Source organism: Mucor mucedo (assembly GCF_025094135.1).
Source record: "Mucor mucedo strain NRRL 3635 chromosome Unknown EV154scaffold_37, whole genome shotgun sequence".
NCBI classification, from domain to species: domain Eukaryota; kingdom Fungi; phylum Mucoromycota; class Mucoromycetes; order Mucorales; family Mucoraceae; genus Mucor; species Mucor mucedo.
In genome coordinates, this window is record NW_026252321.1 from 164,266 (window position 1) to 190,575 (window position 26,310).

Below are 26,310 nucleotides of genomic sequence, written 5' to 3' on the forward strand. Positions count from 1 at the left end.
ATTTGAATTTCTAAAAACAAACAAAATAGAGCGCGCGCGCGCCTTCATTTAAAAATAAAAAAACCTTTTATTGTTTTAACCCTTTAAAAACCAGTGATGAATTTTGGAGCGAATTCACCAACATTGGATCCCAGGTATACAGATTAACGAATGAAAAACTTTTGTGGTTTCTTGACTAACACAGAAAACACGCAGATCCTTTGACGATCCCATGTCGCCCACCACCATGAAATACAACGAAGCTGAACAGTAAGTTTCTGTTCGCAAGACATGTTTTTTTTTACCACTAAACAAAGAATCGATAGATTTTGTTCCCTCGATTCACTTGAGGCTTCTTCCAATTATATCAACATTCTTTTAACGACCTACAATTACCCCGTACCCCTTGTGTTTAATTCACGTTCTCCAGACGACCAATGTAAAATCGTCAACTGTCTCTATGCATTATTACAAGATCGCAAAGTAAAACACCATCGCACACACACGACAAACGATATTTCTTTTATACATCCTTTAACCCTTTCTCTTTTACTGTTAGAACGATGCTTTAGAACGACAGGAATTCATCAACACAATAAACGATTTAAAGAAACAACAAGGAGGACTTGAATCCACCTTGGTCAACTTAAAACGTGACAATAATACCAAGGATCAACTTAACAAAGAATTACGATCGAAATTAGAGTAAGGAAGAGAGAGAAAAGAGGAGGAGGAGGAGGGGGGGAACGCAAACGATGACTGTCTTGACTTACTGGAAGATTTAGAACTAATGAGTTAAGGATGAAAAAAAACTCGATACAAAATACTCGTTTGAAAGAAGAGATATCCAAATTAAAGAATAACATGCAATACATGAAGACACAATACGCCGTAAGTACATTATTATTATTATTATTATTTTGGGGGGAAAACCCGCCTCTTATCAAAAGTAATAGAATGAAACAAGTAGACACGAACAAGAATTAGCAAAAGCACAGGATAGAATTGTTAAATGCATGAATCACCACTACAAGGCAAAACAAGCCATGATGGAAACCAACTCCTATTTAGCTGCTAATATGCATGAAGACAGCAATAAAGTGGACCAAGTAACTACGAGAGATATTGCATGTAGGATGGGAAAAAAAAAGACTTATTTTTATATTACAGGAACACAAAAAATATGCACAAGTAATACAACAAGCAAATGATAGAGAAGAGGATTTGAAATTAGAGACAGAGGATTTAAGGACGAGTTTAATTACTTTATATACGGATGTACATCGACTATTAGAGACACAAATCATCCGGTTTGATCAACATCCTGAAGCAAAACCTCGCGATGTCTATCCAGAGACGGCCAGACTACGTCTACCCAAGAACTGTGGCGGTAAAGAGGCAATACACATGATACAAGATCTGCTGGCCAGATTGAAACAAGAATGGGATCATCAATTAGATCAAACACCGCAACTTTACTCGCACACTGACATTGCGGAAAGAGATGAGCTCATACAGTGTTTACAGGAGGAATTAACAGACTTGACAGAGAATTTTGTGCGTGCAAGGGAAGAGCATGGTCAGGAAGTCGAAATGTATAAGCGCTTTGAGCAAGGTGGCTTCTTTGACACCCTCTATCCAACACCCAAAGACGCTTATATTTCAGAGTAAGATACACATATACAGTATACGTTTTCTTTTCATTTTTTGACACCTCACGTAGTTCAGAGGACGAATCAAAGTACGACCAGCTGAAGAAAAAGGCTATGCGCGATCAAAAGAAGCTGACACAATCAGCCTTGGAATTGGGTAAACGACGATCAGAGCTAGAGGCTGAACGTTGGGCATTTGAAGAAATGAAACGAGCCATTCAGTTACAAGACATTCTACAAGAAAGGTTTGCATGTCTTTTATTTAGTTCTTCTTTATTCGTACACTAACACTTTCTAACCCATAGTTCCTCTTCAACAACAACACCACCACCACCGCCACCACCTTCTGCTAAACAGACATTTACCTTTGAACCTTCCGATAGACCACGTAAAAGAAAAAGTGGGTGGCTAGGTGCTGCTCCCTCCAATAATTGATACATGAGAATAATAAATAAATACGTATATATAATATATATATAAAAAAAAGAGGTTATTTTTTATTTTGTTAAAAAACATGTATAGAATCGACGTTTATAAGAGAAGATGCTGTCATTGGCTGGCGATTCCACAAAATGATAATTTTAAAAAAAAGTTTCTTAACGGAGACGACGAGCTTCACGTTCGGATTCCAAGAGACAGAGGATATCGTTCTCACGAACAGGACCCTTGACGTTACGGATAATGGAACGGTTGGTATCGTCCATGAATTCAACACGGACTTGGGTGACACCACCACGAGAACCGGTACGGCCGAGAACCTTTGTAACTCTAGCGAGCTTGACGGGGGTCTTTGAAGAAGAAGAATCCTAAAAGCATGAACCCGTTAATTTCACTTCATTAACACAACACATAACGATCCCACACAAGCAGAAGAAAAAAAAATATCACATCCAATCCTGAAAAACAAAAGATCGTTCATCTATTATTCCATCTATCCCCTCTTGGTTTTTTTGTTGCATTCATCCATGTGCGTATCTTTTTTTTTTCTTTCTACTGTGTGTTGTCTCGTATTTTCTCATGGCTTACCATGTCTACAATCTATACGAAAAGGGAGGATTTGTTGCTCTACACACCTGTCCATTCCTTTTGCCCCTAATCCATCCCCACTTGTTCAACCGCCGTAGAAAATTTAACTCAAAATCCGGTCCGAACACTCCTCTCCCGGCTCCTCTTTTTTTCTGACCAATCAAATTCGAAAGCAGTTCGAACTCAATTTGGTAAACATTTTTTTTAGTGATTCCAAGGTTGATCATTGCTAGGTTCCAGTGTGAGCGTTTTAAACTCCCAAAGATAACTACGCTTTTTACGCTTTCCCAAAAAATTTCTCAGGCACTTGCAGTACAGTTTTTCTAGACTAAACCTTACTGCACTTATTATTCTTGACGTACAAAGGTCTGTCTTTCAGGTCTGAGTATTTCTAGTCAGTTTATTTAGAATGTAATTATCGCCTTCAATCTCAAAGTCCACTTTACAATATTCCCGGGGCCTTCTTCGCGTAAAAAATGCTCAGAATTAATTTCAATTTTAATTTCAAAGAAAGTGCTATCAAGTTTGATTAAATTTCTCAAAGCATTACAATTTATAATAAGTATATTAATTCTTTGACAGAGAGGCTCATTTGGCAGAGCAGATACAAAGAAAAACCGATATTTCTTATTCTTTATTGTCGCGTGTTAATAGTATATTACGGGTTAGAGGGCTATCCAAAAGAAGTCGCTGATACAACTATTAGCACTCTGAAAGAATCCACGGTCCCTTATGGAGGTCGTAATCTGCCCGGCACCATGTTAGTAATTTTGAGTTGACAGTTTTAATTTATATTGACGATTGCTCCCTGTCATTGTTTCTCTCCCCTCTAACTACAAAAGGGAGTCTTTTTTCTTTTAAGCATTGATATCGAAGTAAGTGATATATATTACTGTTCAAGAATTTAATCTGATTTTATGTATGTTTTGTATATATGTTTGATCATAGACGTATTAAAAATGTAATTTGCGAATGGTTTTCTCAACTATAAAAACATTAAATCTGTTTCAACACCAGTCGTAGAAAGAATGCATCATTAATAACAAGTATGTATTTTTTTAAAAAAGCCTGATATATACTTAACTATGGAAATAAATAATTACCGCAGAAGCCTTTCTGAGCATTTCTACACGGTTTTTTCTCGCAAAACAGTGAACAGGCTAAAGATATTAAACTCTAATTTCTCTCTTTATCTCTCAATGTCATTGAATCTTATTTTGTATTGTTTTAAACAGTCAATGAACTGTTAGTAAAGATATTGTAATTTAACTATTTATTAATTAAAAAAAAAAAAAAAAAAAAAAAAAAAAAAAAAAATAGGAAGGATAAATGAAGGACGTTTGTATTAAATAAGTTATTTGTGACATATATTTTTGCATAGTTTAACATAGAGTGGGTGTTTTACTTTTTTCTGATGCCTCTGTTTTTACAGGTACATATCAGTTTACTCCATCGTTTACTGATAGAACGAAATAAGTTTTTTGTTACGGGTGGTGTTGGTTGATTTAATAAATCCGAATCTGATCTCCTTCGCTGTATGGTTCGTGCGGGTTGTGAGGAAGCGGTCAGCTTTAATAAAGGAAGGGATAATCGTTGCAGCGTTTTTCGTCGAGTATTAGTTGTATGTGAGGTGTCTGTATCTGTTCCTGCATATGTGGGTAGGGGTTCTACAGGTGAATACTTTAATGGCTTGGGTGGATACTGAGTGATTACAGGTGGCTGTATCACGCTGGCCGCTGGTTGATGATTGACTGGGTTCATATGAATCGTAGTATGGATGGCAATTTTCGAAAGTGGTTCATCTTCTGACTGATTGAATGTGATATCTTGTGTAGGTACATGGTGGAATTTCTTCTTTCGTTTAAGGGTCCAGCTATTAAAAAGCGTTGATGCACGAGGTTGCTCTATTTGTTGCTCTGTTTGTGGATGATGGTGAAACCCATCATTAAATTTATTCCTTAAATGTACAGATGATTTTCTTTGTAAATCTCTCGGTTTCTCTGATTGTTTGCTTGCTGTATCATCGCTTGCTACTGCTTGTATCGACGATGTGGATGATGCACGAGATTCAACTATAGGCAACGACGCGACAATAATGCTATGTTCTACAGACTTTTTTTTTTTTTAGCATTTGAAGTACGTGATCTATAAAAAGAATTAAAGTACCTTTGGTATCGATATAACGTCATCATTATCGTCTATAAGCGACCTTCGTCTATTATCAAATTGTTTTAATAAGTCGTCCGTAAAAGAATGTCCTGTCAGTGAAATGCCGCTAGGCATCGGTAACCACTCAAAAGGTGTGGCGCTAGAGGTTAAACTCATTTATATAAATAAACAAAAAAAGAAAAAGATAAAAAAGCAAAAAGCAAACTAAAGATAAACTGGTAAATAAATAGAAAAACCAGTTAAAACAATAAAGGGGCCAAAACCTTATTTAGTCGTGCTTGCACGTGGGAGGCAGATTTTTTATTATTATGAATGAAAATGTGATTAATTATTTTTTTTAGAAGCCTAAGCGATGGATAGTGTTATCAGCTTCAACGCTCTCAATGGTATCGAGTTGAGCCCACCACTTGAATAAGAATGAGTTACAGATAAGCTTGAACCAAGGTGTCATGGGAACATCTAAATGAAACAAATGAATACAGAAATCACAGAATTGTCATTAAAAAGAAGCACTTACTAGGATCTGCAAACATTGCCTTGAGTTCTTCAGGTGTGACATACTTGATGTCACGAATTTCATTGGGACTGACATCCAAAGTGACATTTGCCTTGATAAAAAGGATATAATCCACTACAACAATTCATGTAAATAAACTTTACTCAGATCCACTATTTCTAAATTACCTTCATGTTCTCCCCATTGTCCATCACTAGGAGCCAAATAATGGATTCTTGTTAAATATTTAAACTTGTCAAGGGGCACTTGTTCAGCCTTAATACCAAGTTCATGATCCAACTTGCGTTGAGCAGCATTACGAACACCTGAATTATAAGGGAGGTTTAACAAATGTATACACCGAGATGTATTTCTTTATATATTTACCGAGTTGATCTTCCTCAATGATTTCGGAAGCCATATTCAAAGGGTGAGAACAACAAGTGTTGGTCCACATATCGGGAAAAGTGATCTTCTCAGAGGCACGTTGTTGGAGCAAAAGTCTGTTTTGTTCATCAAACAAAAAGACACTGAAGGCACGATGTAAAAGATTAGTAGCTTCAATGTTGCTCATGAGATGACCTGTTTACATTCATACATAACATTAGCGTTTTATTCATGAAACAGGTACACATTACAACTTACAGGTCTTCTTGGAATCAGCTCCAATACGTTTATCGTTCTCATCTACAACGATACACATTTCTTCCATGAGACGGACTTGCTCTTCATCATATTCTTTCAAATCAGGTGCCATTGTTAATTTTTATTATTATTATTGTAAGACCTAGGAGTAAGAAGAGAAATACAGTGCAAGAAGTTTTTTTTTTTTTAAATAGAGTTTTTTTTTTTTACCCGGAGATGTTTCCAATTAAAGAGATGTCATTTTTAACTTCAGCCGATTTCATTCTTATGTTTAGTCTTCTTGAACTGGCAAAAAAGAGGTTCTAAAAAGGACCGTATTGAGAAAATATAACTGCTGATATTATACGGTACCACATATTTGTTATTAGAGAAATAAACACTGTTCAAGTTCCCTGCAGGCTGAAATAGATGATATAAATCCTGTTAGTTTCCATAACAATGAATATCCATGTAATGCATTGCTAATAATTTAACCTGAATAAAACTAACTGCTGTGGTAAGGCGATATTTCAGAGTACGAACCACTATAGCGCCTCAATAGCCCTCTGTGACCGTGTTTTGATGTAAAGCTTATGAAATGATACGAAGGGATTATATCTTGTGGTAGCCTGAGTAGTACTATGTACTACGCGGTGATATTATAAAGTCGTGGTTTTTCGTAATTCAATAAAACAGTAGTCCTTTTACATCCCTAATTTTACGAAATAGTACATTATCCTAACGTGCGTGGATTTTTGTATTATAGTCAAGAAAGTCTGCGAGTATAAAGTTTTATTAAGTCAACAGGTAAATCAGATCCCGATACAACATTTGGTGGAGTAGCTGGGCGTTACTTAATAGAACAAAGCAAGTCGAACGAATACTGAAGAACAACAGTTTTAAATATTATAGGTAATTACAAATCCTGGGAAGGCTATTTACCACTGGGTCCTAATTACAAATAATATCGTAGTCAAGAACAAAAATCGCTAAGAAATAGACCATAACATGTCTGTCTTAATCATTGATAAAGAAACCAATAAACAAATCACGGTGGCAACTGGGGAGACTAATACTCGGTCCCCACCCATGTTCTCTGGTACGGGTAGAACACAAGACCCCTTACGTTTCTTAGAAGACTTTGAGAAAGTATCTAAGTGGAACAATTGGCGAACGGACGAGAGGAAGAAAGAGACTTTCCTTCTATGTTTAACTGGTCACGCTGAAAGGTGGATGAAAAACCATCTAATGAATGATATGAAAACATTCGAAACCTTACTTTACGATGATGGTACTGAGAATTGCATTTTGTCCAAGTTCAAAGAAAATTATATCACGGAGGAGTGGTATGAGTTGTATACCAAGCATTACGAAGAACGAACCCAAACCAATGAAGAGACACCTTTGGAATTCATGGAGATTAAACGTTATCTTATGCAACGTGCTGGCCCTGATTGTATTGACCGTACTGAAAAACAAAAGGTTCGAGATATCATGAAAGGTTTACTACCTCAAGTCCGTATATTCTGTGAGAAGAAGCTCAAAGATCCTTTTAATAAAGAGGCAAAGAAGACACTTGATGGGTTAGATGGTTTGGAGAAGTTGTTGCGTTGGGCGGAGAGCTGCTTATACGAAGATCGTAAGGTGTTGAATGTTACGTCGGACGAAGAAAACATCGTGGGTAGTACATCCGTAAATGCTGTGCGCAGATTTGAGCGTAACAATAGTCGCACAGACCATTCAAGTGGTACAGCAAATAACAATAAGGCGAATATGACTGACTTTGAACGACTCGTATTAGCCAAGTTGGAGAAGCTGGATCTCATTGAGAATGAATTAGCCATGGTCAAGGATCGTGTTGACATGATGGAAAAGAACAATGCTGCTCAAGTAGGCCAATCTAGTTATCCGAGCCATAATGGTAACCATGGTACAGGTGGAAATAAGTTAAGGTGCTACAATTGTGATGGTGTAGGACATTTCGCTAGAAACTGTAACTCAATGTGTAATACTTGTGAACGTGCAAATCATTCGTCTTTTAATTGTCCTAAACGTAACCAGGAGAACGGTGGTGAAGGGCAAACGAATAATTCCCTCCAAGAGTCGAAGGATTTTCAGAACGGTCCCCTACATGCTTAGGAGTAGAGGGACCTTCTATTACAAACAATCCTAAAGCAAATAGTTCCTCAATACATGTTATCACGCACGGAGCCAAAACAGAAGAACACAAGGTCTATGCTACTGGTGCTACGAAGAAGACGCCAGAAGAGTTGAAAGCGGTTCGGTTACAAAATCTGGAAAAGGCTAGAAAGGCAAAGGCAGAGTATAAGAAATTGGATGTTGAAGCCAAACAACGTGGTGAGATACCACCCTCTATTGCGAGAAAACTGGAGCGGGAGTTTCCTATTATGTTAGATGACGAGAAAAAGGTGAAGCACCTAGATCTGAAGAAACAATTATGGGATACCCAAATACACGTAGCCCTACCTCAATTATTATACTATGCTCCTGAACTATGGTATCAATATCTCAACTTATTAGGTGGTCAACCCTCAACGAATAGAACAAAATCGATGGTTAAAGGTATGGCCGAGTCCATGGAAATTGACAAGGATGAGCTGCCAGCGGTAAATATGATCAATTTGGACACGACAAGTTTGGTACCGGATCGAACTAGTCTTCAATCTGTATTGGCCATTGTGGAAGACCAACGAAATTGTGAATTTCTGATTGATGGTGGTGCTGTAGTATCAATAGTCCATTGGGATCTGGTCAAACAATTGGGAAAGGAATCGTCAGTGTTACCTACGGATAAGGTGTTGAGGTTCGCTGGTGGGGAGATTGATATCCCGGTTGGTGTGGTTAAGCTAAAGTTACAATTTTCAGCTGAAGTTACAATTCATCATTCATTCTGTGTAAGCCAGAACCCGTTGACCCCAACATTGATTGGCATGGATTTTATCTTGGCGACTAAGGTAGCGACGAATCCCCATCTGAACAATTTGGTGTTTACCTCGGAGGAGACCAACAAGTTATATGAAATCCCTACTCACCCTGCAGGTGAAGGTTTCGACTTGGCAGTAGAGAATGATAACAACGCTATGGCTGTATCTGCGACCGTATCTGATAACAAAAGAAACCGAGAACTGAAAGACGTATTAATAGATTACGAATGGGTTTTTGAACCTGGGGAGAGTCAGCTATTATGGGTAAAGTTATCTGAACCCTCAACCAATTGGAAAGAGGATAAGGTCTTACAACCCTCTGGTGATATTTACAACAAGTACGGGTTGTATATCATGCCAACGGTGATGGAAAGGTCAGAAGTAGATAAACCTTATTGTATGGTGGTGGCCAATATGACGGTGAATGTCGTAAAGCTCAAGAAGGATACCATATTAGGACAATTGTTGAATAAAAGTACAGTACCTGTAGGAGTGCAGTACATGCAACAAATTGAGGAAATCATGGACATCATCACAGACATGTACATCAACCATCATGATAGTGATCAGGCAATCTATGCACCATCCATCCTAGAAGGGCCAATCTTCGAACCAACGAAGGAAGAATTAGAAACATTAGGTATTTCCAATATTTTGGTAGAAGTCAGGGCAAAACAGGCGAAGTCAAGTGTATATCATATCACTTATGGGTCGAAAGATAATGTGGAAAAGGCATCGGTATGTGCGGTGGGTGAAGATGACACGCCTAATTGGGATATCAACCCAAGCCTGACTCCGAGTCAAAGAGAGAAATTGGTCACGGTATTGAAGAAACATAAGTCGGTTTTTGCTACTTCCCTAAAAGAAATAAAATCCTTAAAAGTTGAACCATACACCATAAAAGTTAAACATGATGTTAAACCAGTGAAAGTCGCACCAAGGATGTTACCTATTGCCGCTAATGAATGGTTGAAAGGGTATCTAAAACAATTAACCGAATTGGACATGATTGAACCTTGTTCTGGTCCTTGGGCTGCAGCAGTGGTATTAGTACCGAATAACAAGGAGCAGCGAGCACCAAGAAGGAGGTTTAAGAAAATTCAGAAAGTACCGAAATTGATCTCCTCGCCTGGTAGAAAAGAACCAAAAGCAGTATGGTCCATATCTATCAATAATATAAATGAAACGAACGAAGTAGAGGAGAACGAGGTTGATGATATCAGTTCAATGGAAAGATTACAGTATGCAAGTAATGGAGTTCCTGATTCTGGATTAACGAGTGGTGTTCCGACTCAGCTGGCAGGACAAAAAGATCCATATCGATTATGTCTCAATTACAAACCAATCAACCTAGCAGTTCGAGATACAGGATATCCCATACCCAACATTAATTTCCTATTCACGTTATTGGCGAAGGCAGAGTACTATTCGGTATTTGACTGTTTAAAGGGTTTTTGGCAACTCGAAATTGATGAAGAGAGCCGGGATTATACTGGATTCGCAACAACGTTTGGTCAATATCGTTGGAAACGATTACCGATGGGATTAAAAGTTAGTCCGCAAGCATGGCAATCATGTGTAGACTCGATATTTTTCGAAGAATTGTATAAGTTCTTTCTTATATATATCGATGATGGATTAGTATTTTCCAAATCGTTTGATGAACATGTGAAGCAATTGGATATTATACTAGCAAAGGCCAAAGCTGCAAATCTATCACTATCGATTTCAAAATGTAAGTTCGGTTACCAAGAGGTGAAATTACTGGGACATCTGGTAGGAAGAGAAGGTTTCAAAATGGATCCAGCCAAGATAGATAAAATCGTAAAATGGCCAAGACCAAGAACTGTCACAGAAATAAGTCAGTTTGTAGGCATGATACAATATTATCGGCGTTATCTGAGGGATCTATCAGGTTTGATATCACCTATGAATAAGCTGAAACGGAAAAATGTTCCGTTTGTTTGGGGACATGAGCAAGAAGAAGCATTTCAAAGCTGTAAGGAGTTATTGACGGGCGATCAAGTATTAATTCATCCGGATTTTACAAGACCATTCATATTATTTACGGATGCATCAAATACGGGTATTGGGGGCGTGTTATCACAAGCGGAAGCGGGTAATGAAGACTTCATACGACCGGTATACTATGGTAGTAAAGCATTAACGGAGGCAGAAAAGCGTACTAGTATCTACGAAAAAGAATTCCTAGCCATCGTGTACTTTATTCATTTCTTTAAAGCATATTTGTTGGGTCATAAATTTGTGGTGTACACGGATCAGAAAAGCTTACAGTATTTAATCAAGTTCAATGAAGAAGCATCGGCGAAAGTAGTACGTTGGCAAGCTTCGTTGTTAGCTTATGATTTTGATATAATCTATCGTCCGGGAAAATTAAATGCAAATGCAGATGCTCTGTCCAGGTTACAAGCCGCATACTCAATAGGTCCAGAACTAGATGAAATTATCGAAGACTATTATCTCCCACTCAATGGTATCAAACATGGTCATGAAGAAGATGAATCAAAAATTAGTAAGAAAGCGAAGGGGCTAGGAGAAGAAAATATCTTTTCGAATGAAGATGGTATGGATCGACAGGAGTATGCTGATTTATGTGGATATCTGATCGCCTGGACCTTTAGAGAGGGGTTAAGTGAGTCGAAGCGGAAAGCCATTAAGAATAAAGCTAGACAATATGAAGTAAGACAGGGGACTCTGTTCAAGCGTGAATCAAGTACATTTCCACGAAGAAAGGTGTTACAAACTCATGAGGTCCTAGCGGTGCTGAAACAGAATCATGATCATTTATTGGCTGGACATATGGGTATATCGAGAACTTTTGACAAGATCAAGGAGATTTATTACTGGCCTGGCTATTACGATACTGTTAGACGTTACGTATCCTCGTGTCAATTATGTCAAGGTTTTGGTCCTCGAAATCCACCAGTCCCATTATCACTAGATGTAAAATCCTTCCGTTATGAACCGTTTTCCAATATCAGTATGGATTATATATCATTACCTCTTACGGCTCAGGGGAATAATGCTGCGTTGGTGATTATAGACAAGTTAACTGGGTGGGTTGAATGTAAGCCGACCGCATCACAAAGTAGTGCCTTTACATGCATGTCACTGTTCGAATGGGTATGTCAGTATGGAAAACCGAATCAGATTCATCTAGATAATGGGGTACATTTCCAAGCAGAAGAGGTTAAGGTCATGATGATGAGATCATATGGAATTCAAATCCGATTTGGAGTGCCTTACCATCCACAGGGACAAGGCAAGGTCGAGAGAGCAAACGGGACACTCAAAGCGATCATAAAGAAATTATCCTGGACATACACCAACGATTGGGATATGTGGGTGTCAGCCGCCGTATATGTAATGCGAACGTCGACTAAAAGAGACCATGGATATTCGGCGTTTCAACTGGTATATGGTCGTCAACCCCGAGAGTTGTTAGAGGCGGATCATGAGTATGAAAATGACACAGAGGATGATCAAGCCATTTGGGAACGTATAACGGAGATTATCAAACTTAATATAAATATCCTGCCAAAGGCCAAACAGAATATCCACAAGTACAAGTTAAATATGATCGAAAGATACAACAGGAATACTAAGATAGTCAAGTATTATGTCAATGATCTCGTAATGGTACATGAAAGAAGTCCTGCCGATAATAGGGTAACTTTGCTGGTACGGTGGTTAGGTCCCTTTCGTGTTGCTGAGGTCGTAGGGACGAATGTGTACGTGGTTAAAGACGAAGAAATGCGGTTGCCATTAACTTATCATGCAAACCAAATGAAGTTATACAAGACACGTCCTAGATTGGCAGTGCCGTTAAGTTATTATACCAAATAGAAATATGGGATAAGAGGGGTTGTAATGTGGTAAGGCGATATTTCAGAGTACGAACCACTATAGCGCCTCAATAGCCCTCTGTGACCGTGTTTTGATGTAAAGCTTATGAAATGATACGAAGGGATTATATCTTGTGGTAGCCTGAGTAGTACTATGTACTACGCGGTGATATTATAAAGTCGTGGTTTTTCGTAATTCAATAAAACAGTAGTCCTTTTACATCCCTAATTTTACGAAATAGTACATTATCCTAACGTGCGTGGATTTTTGTATTATAGTCAAGAAAGTCTGCGAGTATAAAGTTTTATTAAGTCAACAGGTAAATCAGATCCCGATACAACACTGCATCAGTTTTATTCAAAAATTGTGGTTTCTGTAAATCATCAGTCTTTTTTGGTAGTACTGGATAAGTAGTTTTTTCAGCGTTGTCGCACCAATTATCATTTGTTGTATACGTTACAAAATGTGGGAACACAGGGGTGGGTATATTCAAACCACTGACGTTTGGGTTCATGCAAAGTTGCTATAGCCCATGTTAGTTAGTTACAAAGGTACGTACAACCTTTTTATTATAAGGACGGAAAATATGATAAATCATGTAATAATAAATTTCCACTGAGAAAATAATTAAGCTAAATGTTACGCCTTCGCGGACTATTATGTAACTTGCCTAATTGTTTCTTACGTGTCTGTTTTGACCATATTTAATAGCGATTAAGCGCTATTGGGAATCCGATCAAATTCTCTCTTTTTAACACTGACTAAACAATTACTTCACCTAGCTGCGGAATATACCATGCCCTTATTCGTAAATTCATATTTTAAACGAGCATTTGTCTACATGTAATTCACATCGATGAAGAAAAACACGGACATACTCACTCCGAAAATGCAGTCACATGAAAGCATTTTAAGACATGTATTAAGGCACGTTTGCCTTATATTAAAAGGAACCTGGAAAAGTAAAAAAAAAAAAAAAAAAAAAAAAAACGAATCCTAATACACGTTGTTTGGTTTCTTCTCTCTTTGTTTCCGCAATATTTTTTAACTTGGCTTAATAATAGTTTTGATAGAATGAGCATGCCAAAAAAAGCTTTAATATTTTACTGCCCATGTGGGCCTAATGAACCCATTCCTAATGTCGACATGTTAACGACAAAGGGTTGCTCCGGTCAGCTAATTTTAGAAGCTACTGGTATGACACACTTAAATTTAAGCTTTTTAAATACGCTGCTAATCAAAAACACTTCCATATAAAAAAGATGATACAATGGTTGCACAGTTATTAGGTTTGGATACGCATCAAATCAAATCAACCTTTCAGCAAAGGTAAACAAAAAAGAATCTAATTGAAATCCCTATTTAAAATCCTCATCCCCGCGCCCTAAGATTCCATGACCTGTCATTGGCCATTCTTTCCAATGATACTAAAACAATAGACATTGGACACCAATTAAATTGTTTACGTCTACCTTTGAATTCCACAGATCAAATCATTCAATTGCTGTCATCCACAGAAATCGATGTTTTCTTTGTGGACTTTACAGACCAAAAGAATCCATGGCATATCATCAATAAGTTGCTAGTTCTGGAAAATAAGGACCTCATTCAATGCGTTGTTTCTCCGTTTACATTGCCAGAGCAAGTAACCTCTCCCATTATGCCCCGTCAAAGCTACCAAATGAAGAACGGATTAGAAGTCAATACCAATGACCAGACTGCACTTATGTATTCTTACTTTCATTCTGGTTCTGCACGCACAGATACCACTACACAGTACACCCTTCAGAATATACAATCACATGGTGGAAACAACAAAATTCTTGCATGGCATTTTTTAGCAGAAATAGCTCACAAGTTAGGTTTCGTGTCAAAATACGGTGCATAATATAAGAAAAAATTAAAATAAAAAAAAAACAATTTCTACTTTCGCTTTCGCTCCCTCTCTTTAATGTTGTTATCCCAAGAAAATTTACATGTCCCTTCCAATACGCAGCACGATATGGAAAAGCAGAAACATGCAAGAATTATGGCCTTTATCCTTGATCAAAGGAACCGTCTTTCAGGTTATAAATCACCAAACCATTATTCTCAAAGCGAACTAGATAATCTTCCTTTAGCAGAGGAAGGAGGAGGGGATAATCTCAGTTTATTATCCGCTTCTGTAAGTCAAATCATACCCCGTCGTAGAAAACCCAATCTAGCACCATCCAATAGATCCAAAAGGTCACCTTCTGTCAAATCAGATCGTCGAAAGCGAAAGAACGAGGAAAGCCATATGAAAGAGAATACGCATCTTCCTCAAAGTAATTCTCACGCGTTTCATTTGTTGCAGGTAAATAATGTGTTTCACAATCGCATCTTTTTATAAAATAAAATGACGCGCACTTCCTTTGATAGAAGTTTGTTTCTCCAAACTTGGAAATAAATAGGATTACGGTAAGAATAGAGTAAAAAAAAAGTGGATAGTGAGTTTCCAACAACATAATAGATTCAACCCAATAAAAAGCGCCCCAAACTGGGGCTATTTAACAAGGGAAAGTCGTCTGCTAAAGCAACAAGGGCAGGTACTATATCTTTCTATCATTCTAATCACAAAAAATCACATGAATTGCATACTAAAGATAAAGTATATAGTTCCAGATCTGGTCTTTTCAGAAGCAAATTTTTTGAAGCCGGATATTCAAGCAAGTCCAACCTCGTCCAAAGCCAGTCTTCGGCAGCCTTCCATTTCCAGATTCTTTCAAAAACCCGTTACAGCTACTAATACTACTGCTCAAAAGCAGGCAGTAATCTCCAACAAATCTTCCAAGATCCCCTCGACACTTGCTTCTCATCAAACACGACAACGTGCAAGTACAGCAAAGAAGTCAATTTCAGTGATTAAATCATCTTCCTCCAACGCAAGTATTGAACGGTTACTAAAGGAATGTCAAGAAGCGCCTCAAGTGATAATTAAAAGTAACGGCCAACCATCACACGACTCTTATGATGAATATAATTATTATTGCACTCCTCCACAACTACCAACCTACCCTCGCGTAAAGACACCGACTTATCCTCGTGTAAGGACACCAACCAATCAGCATCCTTATGAAGAACAACCACAGTTTACACCGATTTTAATTGAAAGTGATTCCGAAACTAATTCGTATCGTCATCCTCATCTAAAAAGTGAATCCGTACATACAGATAATTCTTTATACATGTTTTACAAGGATCAATTGAACCCTGAACACGTATCCGAAATTGCGCGTAAGGAATGGGATTATGAAGATCTGGGAGACTGGCAAATTGAATCTGTAGCATCTTTCAACAGTTCAATCACGAATTACTGTGACGATGACAATATCATGAATTTCTGGCAGCATCAATTTAAACGAACATTATAAAAAAAATCCTTTTATTATTATTATTAAAGATTATTTAAGTTCACTACTGCAGTACTACTATAACTTGGCGTATATTTGCGAATGATTTTCCTCAGTGCATTGGGTAATGTTTTCCAAGAAAAGACCTTGACATCTTTTTCAATGTTACGTGGTTTAGGATGTGGGAAACTCATGATCAATTTAAAAAAATCCGCACATTCGGGTTTGCATTTACTGACTGTCAACGGTCTGAAACCCTCCAAGTTACGTCGAATTCGATTCTTTTCTTCAACGGTAAACTGCACACCAATTAATCCTTCCAACAAATAAATACAATCCACCGACGTAATAAAATAATCATTACGTTCTTGCCAATATATACATGACACGACCAGCGGGTTAGACCGTTTTTTGATGGATGAATCCTTTTGTGCTGCCAAATTTTCCCGGATCCTTTGCTGTTGATATAACTCTTGTTCAATGGGCTTGAACCCACACTCGACTTCACTAATCGTTTCATCATCACTTTGACTCAGCTTATCGTCCCCACCTTGTCTTCGCCAAAATTCAACAAGTCTTCGTCCGTTAGTCCATTCATCTTGCGTCCATGTATATGTCATTTCCATTAAATCTCCCGTGATATTTAGGTTCGCTTTACTTAAAACACCTGCAAAAGGATGGCCATTCATATTACTCTGGTTATGGTGACTCATCATCACCTGCTGTTGTGAGCTCAGCATGTTGCCATGAGCTTGCATATTCCCATACCCTGTATACATGGACCCAGCCCCACTTAAATTGTAATTACTGCTGCCATTGTTTGCATATCCTGGATGATACGGCATCGTGCTGTTATAAGATGCAGAATTGGCATAGCCAACATGAGTATTACTGGATGGATTAGGCTGAATATTTACAAGCATCGATGCATGCTGCTGCTGGTGCTGCTGTGGGGCTGGGGGAGCGGTTGGTTGACTATAATCATTAAACCCGTAATAACCTCCTCCTTCTGTAGGTGTTGGTGGATAAGGTTGCTGGTTTGAAGTAATTTGACTTAATATGGATATGGGATTTGACGGCTGAGGGGCCAACAGGGTCTGGGGTCGAGATTCTACACCATTGTTGTTTGTGTTTTTTCCTGGTGAGTCATCAAAAGGGGCTAACAGTTGATTAAATAGTTGGTCATCATCTAACGAAGCACTTGTATGGATGCGTTTAGAAGATGGGTAGTCATTTAATGCATCTGTTGCACTTCTTTTGTTACTATTATTTTCTTGCTTAACTAGATATTTATATCAGACATGTTAAAAAAATAATAATAATCATAAATAGATAAACTAATACAAACCTTCTGCCGCGCCCTTCTTATATGTAAACACGCCAAAATTCCAATGATCAATGGCAGTATCTGTATTCGTATTTTCGTAAACACATATGGAAAGCGGGACTTGTTGATGGATATTTTCGACCAAGGTATCCGAGAATCTGGGTACATGAGCTACCAATGTAATCCAGATCAAATTTGCATTATTTTGACTAGAGATAGGAGAGGCTGTAGGTGCTCGTTGTTGCTGTTGGTTGGTCTCGACTACTAACTGGCCAAAGACGATCTTCATCGGTCGAATTTCTTGATGAGGATCCGAAATGGCTTGCTCTAGAACAACAGATATAGTTGATTGGTCTGTACCCATATGTGGATCCCATTGAATCACCCTAGGTCTATTTAACGATGCGTCGTGACCCACTGGTGTGGATGACAAGTAGTCTTTAGCTGATTTTAAATATCCTACATATATATAAAAAAAAAGGGTTAACAAGTACAAAAAAAAAAAAAAAAATAACAAAAAAAAAAGCTTATTTTAATTTAGGTTGGTTGATATATAAACAAAGCATTTCCCCTTACCATTGTCTAGTGTAACACCATGATTGATATGGGCCGTGTTTTCCATCATGTAGACAACAAGAAGAAAGAAAGGGAAAAAAAGAGAGAGAAAGGTAACTTTGTTTAAACTTGACGGGATTAAACATATCTCTTTATTCGATAGTTTTGTATTATTCTACGAGCAAACAACGTACAGAATAAGCTTGTTTGCAACCTTATTTTATTTACAACGAACCCTTTTTCGATTATCGGGGCTAGCAGATTTTTAGTGAAAAAAAAGTATTTGTCTCTATTTAGGTTACTTATTGTTTAGACACTGTCTTTTTTCTTCTTTTTCTCTCACCAAGATATAGATAAATAATAATAACAATTAGAAAAAAAAAATACAGATACTATCTAAAAAAAAAAAAAAAAAAAAAAAAAAAAAAGTATATCTCCACATTATCGGAAAAAATCTGGCCTAATCGGAGCATTTAACATGTACAAACATATAATAAAATCCATGCTGACAGATTGAGCATGACATACACCCTGATTTCCCGTTGTACCATAATATATTGAAAGGGGGTTTTATGACAAATAATACAACTTTTTGACAAAAATAGTTTTTTGTTTATTTTTAGCGGTTCAAAAAAAGGGTTTTTTTTTTTTACATAAATGTGTTGTTTAATAATGCGGTTGAAAGAGAAATTATCGTTTAATGGGTGTGTACATATAAATTTGTTGTGTGGTATAATAAAAATGCATAAAAAAAAAAAAAAAAAAAAAAAAAAAAAAAAATAGAGAGAGAGAGAATAAATATGGCATATAAGAATTTTTTTTTTGGGTGTAGTCTTAAAAAAGGATCTGATCCACTTTCTATAGATCAGACGATACATGACCACTGGTCGATTTTGGGTTTGTTCAAGCATCCGTAGTTGTAATTATGCCTGTAGATAATCCAGAGATTTGGGTATTATGGTGGTGAAAAGCAGGTGGTGTAGATATCCATTTTTCAGGTACAACAGACGAACATGGTGATGCTAATTTTAAATCATCTTCATTACTATTATTATGATTAAATAAGAAATCAAATCCTCCACTGCTACTTTGAAGTACCCTAGCGCTAGCAGGTGACGACGACGATGTTTGCTGTTGTACAAAAGCGTCAGTATGCTGTTGCTGCTGCTGTTGTTGTTGTTGGGGATGCGGGTATATTGGCGTAGTAGGCGCGGTTGAGTGGTGCTGTAATATACTGTTATTATAATCTGCAGATGTCGCGGGGAAGTAATTGTTTGCATTATTAGTATCAATAAATGGTGTTGACTGTCTAATCCTCATCTGTTGCTGTTGATGATGATTATTTCGTAATGTGTTTTCTAAAAATTCTATGCGCGATTTCTGAACATCTATCAAATTGAATGCCTTATTGACTTCGCCAGTCAGCATCTTGTACATTCTGAAATAGCCTCTTCGCAGCTGCACGATTTGAGATCGGAGTTGCTCTTCGTCCTGCGTCATTGTTTGCTGCATCAAAAACAAATCATGCGGATCATTATTTATCTCATTATTATTACTATTGGAGAAATGACAATATTGAGGTGAAGAGGAAGATGAAGACGACGATTGCTGTTGTGCTACTTGCAAATACGCATCAGTCGAATTGGTGTGATTAAGGTCCATTTCTTGAGGACTTTCAAATATCATATGCAATTGTCGGGGCTTATACTCCGTTGTGATATTGTTGTTGTTACCATGATGATGATGTTGATGCAGGGTGATGGAAGAGGAGGCAGAGGAGGCAGACCTACGTCTCTCATCAAGGCTGCTACTGTGTGTATCTTCATCTTCTATAACATTATTTTCTGATTCATCATCCCCTGAGCCGATATTAAGGATTGTTTCTGGATCTTCTTCTTCAGTCTTTGGTCTCTTTCGGCGTGAATAACGGGGTGTTTTTCTGCGTATCAAATGAAATAAATCACGGCGACCTGGTCGAAAGTGCATATGGTGCCAACGACAGGTCTCTTTGTCTTTACTATCTTTGGATTTGCGAGCATCTGTATCTCTTTGGAAGCCGTATATCTAAATAATATATGAGTTTACATTGAACAAAAAAAAAGTAGTGTAGATTTTACATTTAATTGTCTAACAAATGATGCAAATTTACAGTGTTTGAATAATCTAGGCAAAACAATTTCTGTAAATTCTATACATGTCAATTTTGGGTTAGTTGTTTATATTAATGTACGATGATATGTATGGTTACTAACTTGGTATACAATCTATAATAAACATGTCTATTCCATTGTGTCTACACCAACGTGCGTATTTATGCCCATCGTCAGGTGCTTCTAAGCATCTATATTAAAGGAGTTAATATGTGTATGTGTGTTATTCGATACATGTATAAAAAAAATATAATGGGTAGGAGGTGTTGTATGTGTTAGGGGTTGTAGGGTGTGTAGATATATATAAAGTAGGAGTTATAAAGAGGAGGGAAAAAAAAAGATTACTTACTGATAAAGTTTGGATACAAAGCCAGCAATTCCACGTTCTGGTTGATTCAATTCCTCGTTATTATTACTGCCGCAATCCATAATCTCAGAAGGCGATAAAATATTATTATGCGTATTCCATTGTTGTTGTGGTCTGTTAAATATATCATCGGTGGGCGAAGACAATAATTGAAGTGTGTCCGGTGGCCTATGGAATTGATTGCTATTATAACCGAACGAATGCTGCTGCTGTTGTTGCTGCTGCTGCTGGTGATGGTGATGATGGTGAAAAGGTAATAATGATGTATCTACCGTTGTGTTACTATTATCATTATTGTAATGGTAATCCATTGTGAAGGGAAAAACAAGTAAATAATGAATATATATATATATATAGAAAAAAAAAAAAAAAAAAAAAAAAAAGGAAAAAGAAAAGATTGATTTTTTGTATAAAATTTTAGCTTTTTCAAAGTTTTATTCTCTATTTAAGCTTTTTTTTCGCGTTATTTTTCTACTCCTCATTTGCGTCACCTTTTTTTTTTTTTTTATTATTTCAACCCCTTTGTACACAAATATGTATAATTTTTATTATTATTGTTTATGAAATACCCATTTCGTCCATTACTCTTCTATATGTTTTTCCGTGTAATTTACTTGAATCGCTAACTAAATTGTAATTGCCTTTTCTGGATCTGTACTTATTCAAAATGACAGAAATCATATCCGAAACGTGATTAAACACATACTTTTCACACAATAAACTAACCGCCAAATTCATGGCCGCTAACATCAGTATAAACCATCTGAAGCCCATTGGTAAGTTCTCCAATTCCAAAAGCTCAGATACAAATTGTGGCGGCGCTAAAACACACCATGTCGTGAGCCCAATCAACATAGAAAGTGTCAAAACAAGTCGGCCGTTTGTCCATAATGGTTTACGGTAAGGAGGTCCTACACTAAACACCACAGCAATAAGCATGTACTGGTAACTAGAAATGAGAAACAGTACAGTGTTTTCTAGACACATGATATTTTCTCCATCTGGATCAAAGGTAGGTGCTTTGTACCTAATTCCCAAAAAAAAGTAAGGATCGGCATATGTATGTTTACAAGTATAAATATTGATATCTTACCATGATTGTTGATGCACAGCCCAATAAGAAATTAATTGAAAGCTTGAATTGATTATAATCTGTCCAATCAGAGATGTCAACACTTTTTTAGACACCAAGCTTGCTGTAGGTCTCTTTCTATATAACTGTGGCCAAGCCTCAGTATGCCCCACTAATTAAAAAAAAAGGGTATCAATAAATGCATCATGCATAAAAACAATTGCTACTCACTGTATACGGCGATGGGTAAGATCAAGAATAAATCGATATATAAGAATTGGAAATCCCCCAAGTTACTGCCAAATGCATACAATAAGGTGACAGAAGTAAATTGGATTAGACTGTAAAGTGCCATGTATTTAAAGCAACTAAAACTTGTCACTAACGCAGCTCTACCCTCCCTAAAAAAAAAAAAAAAAAAAAAAAAAAATTAGGTTTTGTTTGCCTTTTTTAAAAAATGACAAATACAAACGGCGCTCTTACTTTATCACATCAATTACACATTCAATATCCATTGTATTACTTGTGAATGGAGCAGCAACAGAAGCCTCTGCCTCAGAAAGAGAAATACCAATATCTCCTGCTTTCAATGCACCACAATCATTTGCACCATCACCACAAAATCCGACACAGTAACCAATACCTTGAAGTTCGACCACAAGTTCTTGCTTTTCATCAGGCGACATTCGGGCGTAGATGGCACCTTTGACGAGCATACGTCGAAGTGATTCGATGGGGGCGTGATCCACCATCCAGCGGAATGCTTCTCCTGTTATAGCAAGGTGATATTCTTGAAGACCATAAGGTGCATAGTTACCATTATTGTTTATTATACTACGGGGCTTTTTAAGGTGTTAAAAAAGGAGTTAAGACGCATGTAAATCTATATAAATAAAGTTTTTTTTTTTTTTTTTTTTTTTTACCTGTAATGTATCAGTAGATAATTCATCGCCTTCCTGCATAACACTTTCCCAACATAACTCAGAATCAGGATCTGTAGAAGACCCTTTCAGAAATCTTGGTATATAAATTTCAGCCGATTGATCGATCAACCCACATTCTCTAGCCACGCTAACAGCTGTAAGCACATTATCGCCTGTGACAAAAAGAAAAAAAGTAGTGTGAATAACATAATATTTTATCGTGACATTAAACGAAATTCTTATTTACCGGTACACATGATTTGTCTAATGTTTGCATTACGTAATGTAGTGATTGCAGATACAGTTCGAGGCTTTAATTTGTTTTCAAAAACAATAAATCCCAAAAATGTCAATCCCGTCTCGACTTCATTTCTAATAAGGAATGTTAATATTCCATTTAATAATATGTAAATAATCGTCGAAGATATGTATAACCTTTTCAACTTGTGAAGTTTATGCCATTTGACTCCTGCGAGTTGTCTAGAAGCACATGCAATAACACGATATCCACGATGTGTATACTTGTATAATCTTTCTTGATAATCCTCGGGCACTAGTGATTAATGCACATTAATGACTGTGTATTAATATTATGGGATTTTAGGGTCCTCTCTTACTTGATTCAGGTGTACATATGTCTTTCATCACCTCAGGCGCGCCTTTAACAAACACTTCCATTGTCGGACTAGCCAATTTTCGAACAATTACACTCATTCTTCTAAGGGATGACACGAATTCAAATGTGTGAATGATTCCAAATTCGATAGGTGGCGCTCCAGACGTTTTCTAGAAAAACGTATTTGTGTGAGCGGAAATATGTGATGCATTATAGCGGGTTAAAAAAATTACCATCGGGTGCTGTTCTTGCAGATTGATGTCCTGTCGAACTCCAGGTGGTCTTACCACAGTAGGCATAATACCAACCTTGGCACTCTTTTTAGCTTGCAATGCAGCCAATTCACTTCTAGGCTTCAAGCCATTCGAAGACGCTCCCCCACTCTCCTCCAATTCCCAACGTGTAAACTCAAACATTTTAAGGTCGAGAGGATCACCTAATAATTCTCCACTCACGATTTTCAAGGAGTGGCATGTAGTCATTGTTCGCAATATCCGAGCTTGAGTGGATTGGTTGTCATCATTGTATGGATCGACATTGGCAACGGATTTACATTCGTGGTCGAATAATTTTCTCCCGTCCTCTGTTGTCATCACTGCACGGATACCATGTATATCCAAACCATCTTCTGTCAGGGTGCCTGTTTTGTCAAAGCACATGCAATCGATTTTACCTCCAATATTAACTCGTGGTGGTGAAATACAAAATATACCCAACTTTTTCAATCGACTGATTGCAAAACTTGTGCCAATTGACAGGGTTGCTGGTAATGCAGGTGGTACGACGATAGTAATCAAATCTAGGGCACGAAGTATCATGGTTGTGGTATCAATTCCAAGTCGAATAAAATTGACTGACGATATTAAGAAACCAACGAATGCTTCAAAATGTAATATGTAGATAAATTAGCTTAAAAAACAATTAATAATCTTTTTCTTTTTTCCCTTGGGGTTCATACCTATGACAGATAGCACACCAATGAACCTGAACGAGTCTCTATAGAATTTAAAACTATTTGGTTTGGGAAACAACATACTTCTAACAAGTGCACCCTTAGCAGAGCTAAAACCTGTTCGAACAACAATGGCAGTGGCTGCCGAGACATTATCTCCTCCTCTTACTCGAACCATTTTGGTACCCATGAATAGAAAGTGCTTGGAAATCTCTGCTGGTATACCTGACGATGATAAGTTCATTTTGCGAAGTGTTAAATCATTAATAGGTGCCTTGGATACAGGAACAGACTCTCCTGTCAGCATAGATTCGTTCAATATGCAGTCTCCTGATACAAGCATAGCATCACACGGAACCGTGTGCACATTGGCAATATCAATTAGATCACCAGGAACTAATTCAACTGAACTAACGTTTCGCCCTAGTCAAGTATAAACTACTTAGTAAAAAAAAAGCATGCTGTCATGTAGCTTCTTACATGATCCGTTACGAAACACTCTCACTGAACATTCAAAAAATGACATGTCTTTCATTCTTTTCATTGTCTATTACGTAATCAAAGGTTATTTACATTTTTCATGTTACATGCTTTCTTTTTTTACCTCTTTTGTTTCGATTAATGTTGAAATAATGCTAAAGGCACTGATAATAAAGATACAGAACGCATAGTAATAATAATCATCCATACACCAAAGCAAAATACTACCAATTTGGAACACATAAAATGGATTCAAAACTTCATCTGTGAGTAATTTCGACGTTGGTTTTTCACGAATATTAATCAAATTGGGGCCAAATACGGCTAATCGAGAGAGATATTTTTCAGAGGACAATCCTAACTTGAAGTTCTTGGAACTATTCCATGATTGATCCTTCCAGAAGCTATATTTGGAATGAATAATACATAAGCCGCGCACAGTAAAATAAAAATAAACTCTTACCCGACAATAAGAAACTTGTGTAATATAGGATGGAATGCCAGACGGATATATCGATATTCCAGTAGCATTAACTGATTAACTTTTTGATCCATATCAAGTATATTCCGGGCTTCGTCAATGTTGTTGATGCTATATTGAAGTATTTCTTGCTTGACTTGATCGTAGGAAAAAATGCTACCGAGTGTTCCACCATACAATTCACGAAAAGGTCTAATAATTTCAATTTCATTGTATGGACTCTATAAAGTCATATGAGTAAAAAAAAAAAGATAAGAGATTTTTTTAATAATTACCGTAAATACAAGCCATTCAGCATTTTTCAATGGAACTTTTTCACCAACCCAAGATATATACCAGCGTGGTACCCATCTGCAGATCAACCACACTAAACCAAAGGATATAACTGAAAATAATCTATACAAAAACAAATTTGTACTAATGTACTTGTATCCTTGAATATGTATTTGGACATCCTCTTCTTCCAATATTAAGATTTGTTGGTCTTTTGTATCATGAGGGATTTCATTTAATCCACTAATTCTAATATCATCAGTGGTACTTGTTAAATGGTTGTTAATTGTAATATCATCATTATCGCTACTTTGAGAGTCACTATCGTCACTTTCATCTTCCTCAGATTCAAAGTCGCTTTGCTCTTCGTCACTGGTGTTAAGTTCAACATTAGTCTCCTCTTCTTCTTCCTCTGATTCGTTGGAAGAGGAACTTTCACTATTTCTTCTACGCCGTAAAGCGGTACGTAAAGGACCTCCGTGATGACGTGCATAGGAACCGGATACGCCAACTGCGTCATTACGGTATGAAGGTCTAGCTATTCCAGCATCAAGTGGATCTTCACCTTGTCCTAACGGGATCGGTGGTGTGTGAACAAGAGGCGCAGTTGAATCTCTTCTCGTAGGTATGCGTTTGCTTTTAGAGGTATCTAAGGTATCTACTAAAGAAGTACCATACACAGCACGTGTTCGGCTCGAAGGGTTCGTCGACATTCACTTTCTATTCTGTCTTGGAGAAAACGGTTGTACGTAAAATCAAGCAATTGACATAAATGAAGGTCAAAGAAGAAAAAAAAAATCATAATTCAAAAGCGACATGACGATCAAAACCGTGTCGGGGTTTGCATCGTCTTTTTGCAATATTGCTATTGGTCAATTAAGAAAAAATCATCCGCTGCCCTACATAATTTTAGTTGCCGTAGCCTTTCCCTCTTTCCCTAAATCAACGCTAAAATAAGCCCAATGCGTATAGTGTAACTTTTTTT

General features: G+C 37.2%; 9 protein-coding genes across 9 annotated transcripts; 3 read left to right on the forward strand and 6 right to left on the reverse strand.

Moving 5' to 3' along the window:
- Window positions 1-68: 68 nt before the first annotated feature.
- Window positions 69-2,117, forward strand: EV154DRAFT_506215 (Afadin and alpha-actinin-binding-domain-containing protein). Its single transcript, XM_051601258.1, has 9 exons — window positions 69-134; window positions 196-249; window positions 306-462; window positions 539-684; window positions 765-870; window positions 936-1,088; window positions 1,150-1,646; window positions 1,703-1,876; window positions 1,937-2,117. The coding sequence occupies exons 1-9, from the start codon at window positions 97-99 to the stop codon at window positions 2,064-2,066; spliced, it is 1,455 nt and encodes a 484-aa protein (XP_051458486.1). The 5' UTR covers window positions 69-96; the 3' UTR covers window positions 2,067-2,117.
- On the reverse strand, window positions 2,084-2,690 carry EV154DRAFT_506216 (putative ribosomal protein S28B). The gene is made up of 2 exons (XM_051601259.1): window positions 2,658-2,690; window positions 2,084-2,437 (listed from the first exon to the last, which is right to left on the reverse strand). Exons 1-2 carry the CDS (start codon window positions 2,658-2,660, stop codon window positions 2,228-2,230), a joined length of 213 nt encoding a protein of 70 aa, XP_051458487.1. The 5' UTR covers window positions 2,661-2,690; the 3' UTR covers window positions 2,084-2,227.
- A 1,285-nt stretch (window positions 2,691-3,975) lies between these two features.
- On the reverse strand, window positions 3,976-5,019 carry EV154DRAFT_203340 (uncharacterized protein). Its single transcript, XM_051594352.1, has 2 exons — window positions 4,824-5,019; window positions 3,976-4,769 (listed from the first exon to the last, which is right to left on the reverse strand). The coding sequence occupies exons 1-2, from the start codon at window positions 4,980-4,982 to the stop codon at window positions 4,059-4,061; spliced, it is 870 nt and encodes a 289-aa protein (XP_051458488.1). The 5' UTR covers window positions 4,983-5,019; the 3' UTR covers window positions 3,976-4,058.
- Window positions 5,020-5,074: 55 nt separating this feature from the next.
- EV154DRAFT_506219 (isopentenyl pyrophosphate isomerase) lies at window positions 5,075-6,202 on the reverse strand. The gene is made up of 5 exons (XM_051601260.1): window positions 5,968-6,202; window positions 5,710-5,904; window positions 5,511-5,648; window positions 5,344-5,457; window positions 5,075-5,285 (listed from the first exon to the last, which is right to left on the reverse strand). Exons 1-5 carry the CDS (start codon window positions 6,077-6,079, stop codon window positions 5,164-5,166), a joined length of 681 nt encoding a protein of 226 aa, XP_051458489.1. The 5' UTR covers window positions 6,080-6,202; the 3' UTR covers window positions 5,075-5,163.
- Window positions 6,203-13,723: 7,521 nt separating this feature from the next.
- EV154DRAFT_463273 (uncharacterized protein) lies at window positions 13,724-14,678 on the forward strand. The gene is made up of 3 exons (XM_051597628.1): window positions 13,724-13,953; window positions 14,021-14,087; window positions 14,148-14,678. Exons 1-3 carry the CDS (start codon window positions 13,833-13,835, stop codon window positions 14,644-14,646), a joined length of 687 nt encoding a protein of 228 aa, XP_051458490.1. The 5' UTR covers window positions 13,724-13,832; the 3' UTR covers window positions 14,647-14,678.
- A 31-nt stretch (window positions 14,679-14,709) lies between these two features.
- On the forward strand, window positions 14,710-16,150 carry EV154DRAFT_480683 (uncharacterized protein; the record flags this gene model as incomplete). The annotated part of the gene is made up of 3 exons (XM_051598344.1): window positions 14,710-15,093; window positions 15,191-15,325; window positions 15,383-16,150. 3 exons carry the CDS (start codon window positions 14,710-14,712, stop codon window positions 16,148-16,150), a joined length of 1,287 nt encoding a protein of 428 aa, XP_051458491.1.
- Window positions 16,151-16,173: 23 nt separating this feature from the next.
- Window positions 16,174-18,393, reverse strand: EV154DRAFT_602015 (uncharacterized protein; the record flags this gene model as incomplete). Its single annotated transcript, XM_051607267.1, has 3 exons — window positions 18,033-18,393; window positions 17,478-17,915; window positions 16,174-17,411 (listed from the first exon to the last, which is right to left on the reverse strand). The coding sequence occupies exons 1-3, from the start codon at window positions 18,079-18,081 to the stop codon at window positions 16,174-16,176; spliced, it is 1,725 nt and encodes a 574-aa protein (XP_051458492.1). The 5' UTR covers window positions 18,082-18,393.
- A 962-nt stretch (window positions 18,394-19,355) lies between these two features.
- Window positions 19,356-20,873, reverse strand: EV154DRAFT_442145 (HSF-type DNA-binding-domain-containing protein; the record flags this gene model as incomplete). Its single annotated transcript, XM_051596974.1, has 5 exons — window positions 20,511-20,873; window positions 20,264-20,352; window positions 20,129-20,199; window positions 19,848-20,075; window positions 19,356-19,619 (listed from the first exon to the last, which is right to left on the reverse strand). Coding segments are annotated over exons 1-5 (981 nt in total), but the record flags the coding sequence as incomplete, so codon positions are not given.
- A 93-nt stretch (window positions 20,874-20,966) lies between these two features.
- Window positions 20,967-26,100, reverse strand: EV154DRAFT_506232 (uncharacterized protein). The gene is made up of 14 exons (XM_051601261.1): window positions 25,328-26,100; window positions 25,035-25,273; window positions 24,696-24,975; window positions 24,572-24,638; window positions 24,098-24,514; window positions 23,373-24,019; window positions 23,141-23,309; window positions 22,959-23,076; window positions 22,771-22,895; window positions 22,524-22,696; window positions 22,084-22,442; window positions 21,832-22,001; window positions 21,622-21,772; window positions 20,967-21,555 (listed from the first exon to the last, which is right to left on the reverse strand). The coding sequence occupies exons 1-14, from the start codon at window positions 26,036-26,038 to the stop codon at window positions 21,087-21,089; spliced, it is 4,095 nt and encodes a 1,364-aa protein (XP_051458494.1). The 5' UTR covers window positions 26,039-26,100; the 3' UTR covers window positions 20,967-21,086.
- Window positions 26,101-26,310: the final 210 nt, after the last annotated feature.

Coding starts and splice junctions, on each gene's coding strand:
- EV154DRAFT_506232 (XM_051601261.1), bottom strand. CDS start 26,038: ATGTCGACGAACCCTTCGAGCCGAACACGTGCTGTGTATGGTACTTCT. Junction 24,639..24,695: donor CATTAATCGAAACAAAAGAG/GTAAAAAAAGAA, acceptor ATTACGTAATAG/ACAATGAAAAGAATGAAAGA. Junction 21,556..21,621: donor GCTGTGCATCAACAATCATG/GTAAGATATCAA, acceptor TTTGGGAATTAG/GTACAAAGCACCTACCTTTG.
- EV154DRAFT_203340 (XM_051594352.1), bottom strand. CDS start 4,982: ATGAGTTTAACCTCTAGCGCCACACCTTTTGAGTGGTTACCGATGCCT. Junction 4,770..4,823: donor ACGTTATATCGATACCAAAG/GTACTTTAATTC, acceptor AAAAAAAAAAAG/TCTGTAGAACATAGCATTAT.
- EV154DRAFT_506215 (XM_051601258.1), top strand. CDS start 97: ATGAATTTTGGAGCGAATTCACCAACATTGGATCCCAG. Junction 250..305: donor AAATACAACGAAGCTGAACA/GTAAGTTTCTGT, acceptor AAGAATCGATAG/ATTTTGTTCCCTCGATTCAC. Junction 1,647..1,702: donor AAAGACGCTTATATTTCAGA/GTAAGATACACA, acceptor CACCTCACGTAG/TTCAGAGGACGAATCAAAGT.
- EV154DRAFT_463273 (XM_051597628.1), top strand. CDS start 13,833: ATGAGCATGCCAAAAAAAGCTTTAATATTTTACTGCCCATGTGGGCCT. Junction 13,954..14,020: donor GCTAATTTTAGAAGCTACTG/GTATGACACACT, acceptor CATATAAAAAAG/ATGATACAATGGTTGCACAG. Junction 14,088..14,147: donor AAATCAACCTTTCAGCAAAG/GTAAACAAAAAA, acceptor CCGCGCCCTAAG/ATTCCATGACCTGTCATTGG.
- EV154DRAFT_506219 (XM_051601260.1), bottom strand. CDS start 6,079: ATGGCACCTGATTTGAAAGAATATGATGAAGAGCAAGTCCGTCTCATG. Junction 5,905..5,967: donor AGCTGATTCCAAGAAGACCT/GTAAGTTGTAAT, acceptor GAATGTAAACAG/GTCATCTCATGAGCAACATT. Junction 5,286..5,343: donor GGCAATGTTTGCAGATCCTA/GTAAGTGCTTCT, acceptor TGTTTCATTTAG/ATGTTCCCATGACACCTTGG.